Below are 10795 nucleotides of genomic sequence, written 5' to 3' on the forward strand. Positions count from 1 at the left end.
CCATACGTCAGTATATTTTGACAAACATTATCAGCCACTTGTTCCAAATAATTATTAACTGAATGTAATCAAATTCAGTCTTGAATAGGCTACTTATTTACATCCTCCTTCCTTCCCGTTGATGACCAGACTGTCCATGAAGGTGTTATTTCTGGCTATTCTTATCACCGGACTCACGGACAGCAGCAGGATTTGAATGACACCGACAACTCATTATTGTGTCCCCTTGTCCCTTGTGGTTTTTAGAAAGCGCGCCAAGGCCCGCCCGTGCCGACTCCAAGAACAATGCCAGCCAGCCCAGCATTCAAACTATAAATAACACAGGACCACGCACGCGCTCTCTGCACACAATAGCCTCCCTTGGCCTGGGCTACAATGGAAAGTGTGCGGTGCGCGTGGCCGTGTGCGCGTGGCACGTGCATTGTGAACCTGGCACTGACGACAGGTGCTGGCCTGGTCGGCAGGTGGGGTAAAGACAGAGAGAAAGAGAGACTGAGGGGGAAAGAGCGATGATGACCAAGTTTGAAAATCAAACCACTTCGGGGTAGTCCATACTTGCTCTCTTCTCCATTTACTCAGTTCACCGAGTGAGAAGCACACACACACACACACACACACACACCAACAAAAACGCGCACTCGCGGACACACACGCGCGCGCGCGCGCGCACACACACACTATTAATCAGTCAGATACATACAATAAATCAATAAGATTAAGGCAGATCCATACCTTATCAAACAGGATAAAACTGAACGCTTTTATAACTAAGTTCAGCAAAGATGTCAGATGCATGTGTGGAGAACATATATATAGCAACCATATAATATTCGAATGTCAGAATCTAAAATGTTTTTTGCCAGACTTCACCAAAAGTTCTTTTAAATGTGCTATTAAAACAATTCCAATATGTTATTTGCTGTTGCAGAAGGTTTGCTGCGTAGTCCAATAGGACATTTGTTATAGTTGTTTGATGGCGTTTATAACGTTTCTGTTTTCCCTAGCGTTGTCTCTCCCTATTCACCCTCCACACATACACACACTTTTACCCCCCACCCCCCTCCCACAACCCCTACCCCCACGGTTTTTGTTTTTTGTTTTTTGGGTTTTTTTTTTCGTCAAATATCACTTCAAGTGGAAAGACGTTAAACTGAAGACGAACGAACACACATTTCTCTCTCTCTCTCTCTCTCTCTCTCTCTCTCTCTTTCTCTGTCCCGCTCGCTCGCTCGTCCGCTTTAGTCATGATACATAACTCTGCCATGAACCCTAACGTGTTCCAGTGAAGGTGACAACAATGATAACAACTGGGAGCGTTGTTGATGTGAAAGATTCTGGTAGCGATGGTTACAGACACTCAGCGGTTTCATCAGTTCCCAAAAATTCACAAAAAATGTTATGGGTTGGGGGAAGTGAACGCAGGCGCTCAGCTGATGTGACGAGTTGTTGGCAAAAGACAGTTATCGCCTGGACTCGTTTGTACCCGGATGGTATCAGTCTATATCGCACAGTCTATGAGAGGGCAACAGTGTAAAAGTCACCATCCTCGATCGATGATTCATGTTCACAGAACACAACACGTGGACAGACTATATGCAGTAAATGAGCACCAACGGACGGATGACAGGTGGTCTGAAATAAAAACACGCAGATGACAGAATAAAACACGAGATTTGTTTCCTGTCCTCCATCTTTCCCTCTTTCCCCTACCCCTTACTTTTATTATTTGTTTTGCTTTCTGTCCCTCTTTCCTGCTGTCTCCACATCCCACTGTTTAGTACTGTTCTTCGCTGTATAGTTCCCCTGTCTCCACATCCCACTGTTTAGTACTGTTCTTCGCTGTATAGTTCCCCTGTCTCCACATCCCACTGTTTAGTACTGTTCTTCGCTGTATAGTTCCCCTATCTCCACATCCCACTGTTTAGTACTGTTCTTCGCTGTGTATAGTCCCCTGTCTCCGCACCTTACTTCATTGGTCAAAGGTAATTCTGCAATTCCTTTCCAATATTATAATTTATTGATATGTTAACTGTGTAACACACAATCCTCATTGATGATTCTAACAAACGGACCAGTCTGTTTACTGTGGCAGAATTTTCACACAGCCTTGGCTTCATTCCTCACTTGTAACTCGTTAAGTGTTACCAAACACGTTTTTATTTTTTTTATTTTTTTTTAATTCAAAACCGCTTATCTTCCACCTCTTTTTATTTCTCAGTTTCTCTTCCCTGTCCTTTTCGATGAAAATGTTTTAACTGTTGCCATGTCCTCCAGGTTATTCTTCGGTCCTTTTCCTCCTCTATCTTTTCATGAAAGCAAGTTTTCGCGTCGCCATACTTTAATATTCATATATATCTACATCCTCATGCACTTACACATGAACAGGGAACAGTGACAGGTAGAGAAGCACACACACACACACACACACACACACACAGACACACACACATACACACACACACGCGCGCGCGCGCGCGCACAGAGGAAACCACATCTGGTTCATTTAGATAGTGTCTTGTGGCTGACAGCAGTGCCGCAGTGATGAACGAAGGCATAATGCGCCACGAGCAACAATGTTATCGTCCATCCACATCAAAGAAAGGGATCAGATAACTCTTTATTAACACTGAAGTAAAATGCTACACACACACACACACACACACACACACACAAAAAACACACACGCTCGCACAGAGAGAGAGAAAGAGTTAACGTTCAGTGGTGCCATGACGCTCCACTATATCGCTCGCTCAGCCCTCATCGTTTTACGGATTTGGTTTAAAACTATAAATAAAAGAAGAAAAACGGACGCTTCACACTACCGCCACAGATTTCCCACTCACACACGCCGAAGGGGCTGGAAGATGGCGGAGCCGGAGGGGTCTGGGTGTGGGGGGAAAGAGAGAGGAGGAGGGTAGCAAAAAAGGAGAATAGGAGGCGGGAGACGTTGAGGAAGACGGGGTAGGGAGGGAGGGCGGGAAAGGGGGGAGGGCAGCCAGGTGGGCGGGGAAGAACGCTTTTGCACCTGTCCCTGACGAGTTACCTGGTCACCCACTCAGGTGACCCGCACGCGCACAGCTTTTCGGAGTAGTTCCATACCACTACACGCTGTTTCATGACCGTAGTTGGTAGCGCGCTTTCTCTCTCCCTCTCTCTGTGTCTGAATTCGTCCTTTCAGTGTGTTAGATATCGGTTAAAGATTTTATGTATGGGCGCAGAAAGAGTACCATATAAAGCGTATAAAATGTTAGTTGGAATCATGTGGTAAAAAAATTTTTGGGTTTCTAGTAAAAATGGATTTGGTTTGTATGCATAAATCAAGGTGTTGAAAACACAAATGTCTTTATAACAGAACTACGACAAAGTTTGGTTGTTGGCAAAACTGAGACGAACATGTGCAGAGCAGTGAGATATAAATTTGTATATATATATATATATATATATATATATATATATATATATATATATATATTCATATACATATTAAGAGAACGTTTAAACCATCTGTGCATTGTGAGCAGTATTTCTTGCTTGACTTTGACAGACAAATGAAAAGTTTTATGACATCTAGATGTAGAATAATTATCGAACATCACAGTACATAACCGATATAAAAAATATACATGTGTAAATTTGTTGTGTCCGTGTAAGAATGAAAATGAACATGGACAACATTTTCTACTTTGTTATCAGACTTATTGTGATTTACGTCTTAAGTATATTCCACAAAATTATTGTTAGTACCTATACTTGTTCCGGACAGCTTTGTTTATGGGATCTCAAAGTGAACCGGTAGTAAAGAATGTGTGTAGGATCTCAAAGTGAACCGGTAGTAAAGAATGTGTGTAGGATCTCAAAGTGAACCGGTAGTAAAGAATGTGTGTAGGATCTCAAAGTGAACCGGTAGTAAAGAATGTGTGTATGTATTTATACAAAGCCTTTCAGAGACACACCATTATACTCAGCTGAATTAGTGTTTAAATGAGCAACTCTGCAAATTCAAGTGAATTATTCATATTTACTGTACTGTATTCAGTAGGCGCCATGGCCTATACTGATTAAACTTTTCGATATATATATCTGTGTGTGTGTGTGTGTGTGTGTGTGTGTGTGTGTGTGTGTGTGTGTGTGTACGTACGTACATACATACAGAGAGGGGGGACATGAAAGTTTTATTGAACATATATGTCTTCAGCCGTCACAAAAGAAGTTGAAGCGTATTGAGAATATTAAGACATTAAGCCATCGTCGTAACCTGCACTAAGCAGTGTGGTGAAGGACGGCATGTGCAATAACCACATAGGCATAATATAGGAGAGAGGAGGGACGGGGGATGAGGAGTGGGGGTGGGTGGACAGCTTGACGTTTTAACTGCCCTATACAGCAAAGAACAAAGACAGTATACAATGCTTATCTTTTCAAGAACTCGCCATTGTCGATACCATCATCATAATGTAATTACAATAGTCCATGTTTCAGCAGTCACATAGTCAATACCATCATCATAATTGTAATCACAATAGTCTATGTTTCAGCAGTCACATAGTCGATACCGTCATCAAATGATTTAATTATTACAATGGTCTGTTTCAATAGTCACATCATTGTTACCATCCCCTAAAATATTACAGTAGTCCATGTTTCAGTTATCACGTCGTCGTTAGCATCATCAAAAATATCATTACAACAATCCATGTTTTAATTGTTACGTTGTCAATAGCATCATTATACATATCATTAAAACAGACCATGCATGTTTCAGTAATCTGATCGTCAATACTGTCACCATGTGTATTATAACAACTGTCAAAATGTTTTCGAATTATCCAACGTTTATTACCATACGGATTCATAAGCAAGTAACAAATTTATGCGAAAAATATCTGGAAAAATGGGCTCTCTTGATAAGTTGACTGTGAGCACAATCGGTATTTTCCTTGTCACCCTCACACTTCCGCCCCTCACACTCACACGACAAGACATCAAGCACTGGAGGGTAAGGGGGCAGTTGAAAGCCATTGACCATTGTGTGTGTCAAGGTCATGTAGGACAGGTCAGGAAGCAGGTGGACATTCCTCTGCCGTTGTCAGTCTTCGCACAAACACACACACACACACACACACACATGGACCGATAAGATACATCCACCAAGCTCCCGTTTCATTTTAATACACCCGTTTTCGTTTTTGCCGGAAGAGTGAAGGGATCGTCTGTCACCGTCTTCCTGACTGTCCCCATCAAACTGAGCACTCCATTGCTTCACCTGCCGGACCACACCCTTACAGGCCCACTTACACCAGCATCCACCTCTCTCTCTCTCTCTCTCTCGTTTTTTTTTTTCTGTCCCAGTGCTGTGTTTGTCTTTCTGCCTCTCTCTCTCTCTCTCTCTCATTTTATGTTTCTTTCTCGTAGCCACAGAGGTAACAGCTGGCCACAAAACATACCGGGATTTTTCTATTTATACTGTCAGCTCAATAATCGCCGTCTTCGATGCCCACCCGCGTGTGACGGTCATACAAGCACACGCACACCACGCTGCACTTCCTACTCCCTTTCCCAGACTCCTCTCTCTCGCTCTCTCAGAAGGCAGATTCAGACTCTTTATGTTTAGTTAATGTTTTATCTTGATTTTTGTTGTTGTTGTTTTTCAGACGACCAGACCTCACCCATTCCCTGTCATCTGTCACTACGTGTTGACAAAGAACAGCAGTTCCCTACTGACCTCAGTATCAAGTCCGCCATCTTTTCCTCAGCTTCCTCTGGCCAGTACGTCACGCCAGTTTCGTCGTCACCAGTGACGTCACAGCAGGCAACCTGTGCCAGCGGTCAGCCAGGTGGGCACAACGCTGTGCTCTGCCCTTCATCCATGTCCGCGTCTGCCGGGGAAAGGGGGGTCCGTGAGGAAACACTGCCAGCTAACGACTGGAAACCGTGCAAGCGACCTTCAGATTTCAGCACTGCTTTCCTGTTGAGTCACCACTCGGCGCCTAAGCGTCCCCGGTCCCCTTGCCAGGTCCCCATCTCCTCACTGTGTCCCTCCCGCCTTGCTCCCCTTGCTGCTGTCTCACCTTCAGCTTCACAGGTGGGGGAAGGGAGGAGACAGCCGGACAGGTTTCACGAGGAAGACAGCTGGAATAAATCGTTGCATGACGGCAGAGATGTACCTGTACACCCACAACACCTGATCATTTCCTCACCTTCCAAGCTCTTGGCGCCCTGTCTGTCCATGGCCACTTGCATGGAGTACCAGCACATCAGTCCCATGCTGGCATCAGCCTATCAAATGAGCCGTAACAGAGAGGACCGAGTGTCCACCTCCTCTTCCTTAGACCCTCCGAGTCCGGGTCATGACAACGAGCGCTGCTTTCCCTCACCACTGGGGCTTCGTCGTGAAGAGGGACCGTCCGCATTTCGAAGAAACAGCATCAAGATGGCTAGGGAGCTGTCCTGGACAAGGAGAGATTTGGAGGAGGCAAATATATCACCACCAACGATTTTTATGAACAGACGCCAGGACCTGTCCCCACAAGAGAGAAAAGAACTGTCACCATCACCCAGAGACTCAGTGTTCACCTCCGCACACGAGCTGCTGTCTCCCTCAGCACTGCACGCCAGGCTGACAGCGGGGGAGTCCCGGCGTGCCAGCAGCACGTCTCCCACTCACAGTGAACGCACGTCGTCAGGATGTGGGTCCCCGTCAGACACGTCTGTGGGCAGTCCACTGAGCCAGACACCCCGACAGCCTGGGGGCCTGACCTGGGGGCAGCCCCCCTCGCCATTCATGCCCCACAACCTGTCTTCCCACCCCCACCACCCATTTGTTCACATGGGTTTGCGCTATTTCCCCGGAATGCCCATGCCTTCTGGTTTGACCAAACCTCTGTCGGACATGCCACTGCCCTTCAGCTATGTAAAGTCTTTACCGGAGGGTCTGAAGTCCGCCTTCAGAAGTCCCCGTCCACCCTTCGTTCACCCAGCGGCAGCAGCCTACTACTCCTCTTTAAGGACCTCCATGTCTCTGCACTCCACAGGCATGGACGGCATGGGAAAAATCTCACCTAGGGATAATGTCAGTCAGCATGGAGCGGACAGGATGGACATGCACAAACCCCTGAGGAAGGAGTCTGTCGATTCTCTGTCTGTCTTCCAGTCTTTGCCTTCGTCACTACACCCCCCTCACATCCCCGCGGCAGGAGGGGCCATCATCTCTCCCCAGCCTTCCCCAAAGTCCTTACTGCAGGACGGTGTGCCAGGACGGCCACTCAACCTCACAGATCTGCCTCACGGTCTGAGCGTTCCTTCCACCGCCGCCATCGTTGTGGACAACAGGGGGCTGAAAGCACACGCCAAAGATCGTGAACCCGTGCGCTACCAATGCGAGGCGTGCAGCAAGAGCTACTCCACCTTCTCCGGCTTGTCCAAACATAAGCAGTTCCATTGCACAGCGCAGTTGAAGAAAGAGTTCAGCTGCAAGCACTGCGACAAGACCTACGTGTCTCTGGGGGCGCTGAAGATGCACATCCGCACGCACACGTTGCCGTGCAAGTGCACCGTGTGCGGTAAGGCCTTCTCCCGGCCCTGGCTGCTACAGGGCCACCTGAGGACTCACACCGGGGAGAAACCCTTCTCCTGCCCGCACTGTGCCCGCGCCTTTGCCGACAGATCCAACCTGAGGGCACACCTGCAGACTCACTCGGATGTGAAGAAGTACAGCTGTCGGCACTGCTCCAAGACCTTCTCCAGGATGTCGCTGCTGCTCAAGCATGAAGACAGCTGCCGTAACAACACGATCTGAGTGGTGGCTTGCGACAGCAAAACTACAAGGCCGTCAAAAGTGTACGCACAGTAACTTTGTCAATTCGACAGTAGATTTCCAGTCGTCTAAAAGGTTTGTGGCATTGGTAGTACCAACAAAACAAGACGTATCAATTACAACGGTACGCGGAGACAGTTAAATCTGCTTTGATATACTGCGACTTCAGTCTGTACAGAGGAGCAAGTGTGTCTCGAAGTCAAAGAGAAAATATTTCTGTGGGTCTGATTGACAGAATTGTAAACAGTTCTGAGGGAAGCGCACGCTGATCTATCTCGGCTGCCGAGCGTGCCACGTGTTTTACTTTTCCAGTTCGAACCATGTTCTGCTGTCAACTATAACTGTGGATCTCATTTTTTGTCTGTTCTGTGTAAAATATACATTATTTTTGTTGTTGTGTTGCAAGTAATTTATTCTGAGATTATTTGATATTGAACATGAATACATTATTTTTGTTTCATTGTAAGTAATTTATTACAGGATTATTTGATATGGAACATGAAAACGTCTGCTGTTTAGTAATTATTATTAGTGACCCACTTTGGTGATGGTGAAATAACCTGTCAAACACCTGCGTTGTAGTAGGGCAGTAACACCAATGTTGCAATCCTGCACCCGTATGGTGTGGTAAGTTTCCACCTGTGTTTTAAACATTGATAACGTAGACCTACGTAACAAACTGAGACTGGAAAAAAACAGTGTAAGCAGTCTATCCTTTACCACTCCTACTTTTTTTTTTCTTTTTTTTTCTTTTCTTTTCTTTTTTTACTCCCCACTACTTTTACAATTGCTGGTCGGAAGCTTTATATATTTCGTCTCAGAGAGAGAGAGAGAGAGAGAGAGACGCAAGTACGTTATGATTATGTAATATCCGTAACGCAATGGGGAGAGATGTGAACGGCATTCCATTTTTTGTTCACTGATTGAAAGGACACACAAAAAAGTTATTAAACGTTACATTTTGTGACTGAAAGGACACACAAAAAAGTTATTAAACGTTACATTTTGTGACTGAAAGGACACACAAAAAAGTTATTAAACGTTACATTTTGTGACTGAAAGGACACACAAAAAAGTTATTAAACGTTACATTTTGTGACTGAAAGGACACACAAAAAAGTTATTAAATGTTATATTTTCAAATTGAAAGGACACAAAAAGTTGTTAAATGTTACATTTTATTGCATACCTTTGTGAATTGAAGTATTGTTTTCTTCGTATTGATGTTTACAAAGCAATAGGTTTTTGATAGTGTACTTTTTGTTTTATAAATCAAGCGTGTCTTTCCTTTATTTAGAGGGTTAAATCACCAATTCAGTGAACAGTCCACAAATGAAATAAGCAAACATAGCATCTGCATACTGAAAAAAATTCACGTTCTTTCCAAATACTGTTCGATTGCATCTGTTTCAAACTGGCATTCCGCAAAACATTCACTTCCATTCATGTTTTTGTTTGTTTAGACAGCGGTTTCAAAGTACACAGGTATTGATATTGATAATGACGCACATATCATAAGATCTCATAACATGTACAGTTTAACTCCATTCTAACGTTCTCGTGAAACATACGTTGTTCAGCAAGATGTTGACGTCATGCAGTTTTGGGGGTTTATCAACAAACACAGTGAGCTCAATGTCCATTTTTTATTGTTGTTTCCTTTGTGTTGTACCGGTCAGTTATAAGTGCCAGTCTGATTTTTTTGACACTTGCCAAACACTCATTTCGTCCACAAACATCTACGTCACATCGTCCGTTCAGTGCGTCCAAGTCAGCTGACCTGTTTTGTTTGTTCCACTTCGTTTCTAGTCTGGACTGTTTCTGACCATGCCGTACAGAATAAGTCAGGACTATTATGCATTGATGTTTATGGTTCCATTATGTCAGTCTAGTCGGTCATTCCGCCCATTGTTGATTTCAACAAATGACCACAATGTTTCGTGCTTGGTAACTTGCATCGGATTTTTTAGAACGTGTTGTTTGCACCATGTTTAGGCATGTGCACTGATTTTTATTGAATGGCTTTCGCATTTTGGGTTTTCTGTTTTGTTTCTCATCTGTACATGGTTTCCTCATTTAATTTATTATACGAAGTGCTTCTAATTCGTATATCAACCACTGAAACTAATTGCATTGCTCGTTCGTTTTTCAAGTCATTACAATTGCACATGACCGTTTCCAAACCAAACGACCTTGTCTATCTTGACTACAGTTTGGTTTCAATCAGCATTTATTCATGTCTTACATTTTTTCTCAGTACGTAAGTTTGCGCATTTTGATTCTCCATTTAATATCATTTCATTAGTCCTTCCCATTAGTCTGAAAATTAATGTTCTTCTAATGTTTTTTGTTATCAGTGAAGCAGTTCCCTTTACAGGTGTTTGAAATCAATTTGTGGCATGCATATGTATTTAAAATCAGTTTTTATAAAAAGAAATTGCTTTTTAACGATTAATTAATTTGAAGCCATTTTTTATACACACACACACACACACACACACACACACACATGTATATATATATGTGTGTGTGTGTGTATGCGTGTCTTGCATCTCTCTCTCTCTCTCTCTTTCATTGGAAAGTAAAGCGAATATAGAAAGTGTGTACGTGTGACAGGATGGGAGTGAAGTGCTGTCTTGTTCTTATTTTGATTACATATTTCATGTAGGCGACGATGAAAGAAATTGGAGATGAGCATTAAAAAAAAAAAGAAAAAAAAGAAGAAGAAGAAAGGTATCTCTGTCATTGTTTGCGAGAGAATTTAGTCTGTCCTCCTATCCTGGCCTCCACCCCCACCCCCTCCGCCCCCCAACACCCGCCCCCTCTATGTGTGTGTGTGTGTGGGGGGGGGGACAGAACAAAAAAATATCTGGGATGAGGGGTTTGGGAGAAAGCGAACAAGACTCAGAAAAAAATGAGTAAAGATCGGCGAAAAGGTCGAAATCTTCTGGGGCAAACTGCTGTAAGCTGTGCTTGTTGTGT

At 44.0% G+C, this 10795-nt stretch overlaps 1 protein-coding gene across 1 annotated transcript in view; it reads left to right on the plus strand.

Annotated features, from left to right (window-relative positions):
* LOC143285715 (uncharacterized) overlaps positions 1-10478 on the plus strand; it is a 13283-nt gene extending 2805 nt beyond the window's left edge. The window contains exon 3 of the mRNA XM_076593120.1: positions 5652-10478. Coding sequence (XP_076449235.1) covers positions 5652-7795 — 2144 coding nt within the window. The 3' untranslated portion in view covers positions 7796-10478. The remainder of the gene's footprint in view (positions 1-5651) is intronic.
* The last annotated feature ends 317 nt before the right edge of the window (positions 10479-10795 follow it).

The sequence above is a fragment of the Babylonia areolata genome, chromosome 9, assembly GCF_041734735.1.
Source record: "Babylonia areolata isolate BAREFJ2019XMU chromosome 9, ASM4173473v1, whole genome shotgun sequence".
NCBI classification, from domain to species: Eukaryota; Metazoa; Mollusca; class Gastropoda; order Neogastropoda; family Buccinidae; genus Babylonia; species Babylonia areolata.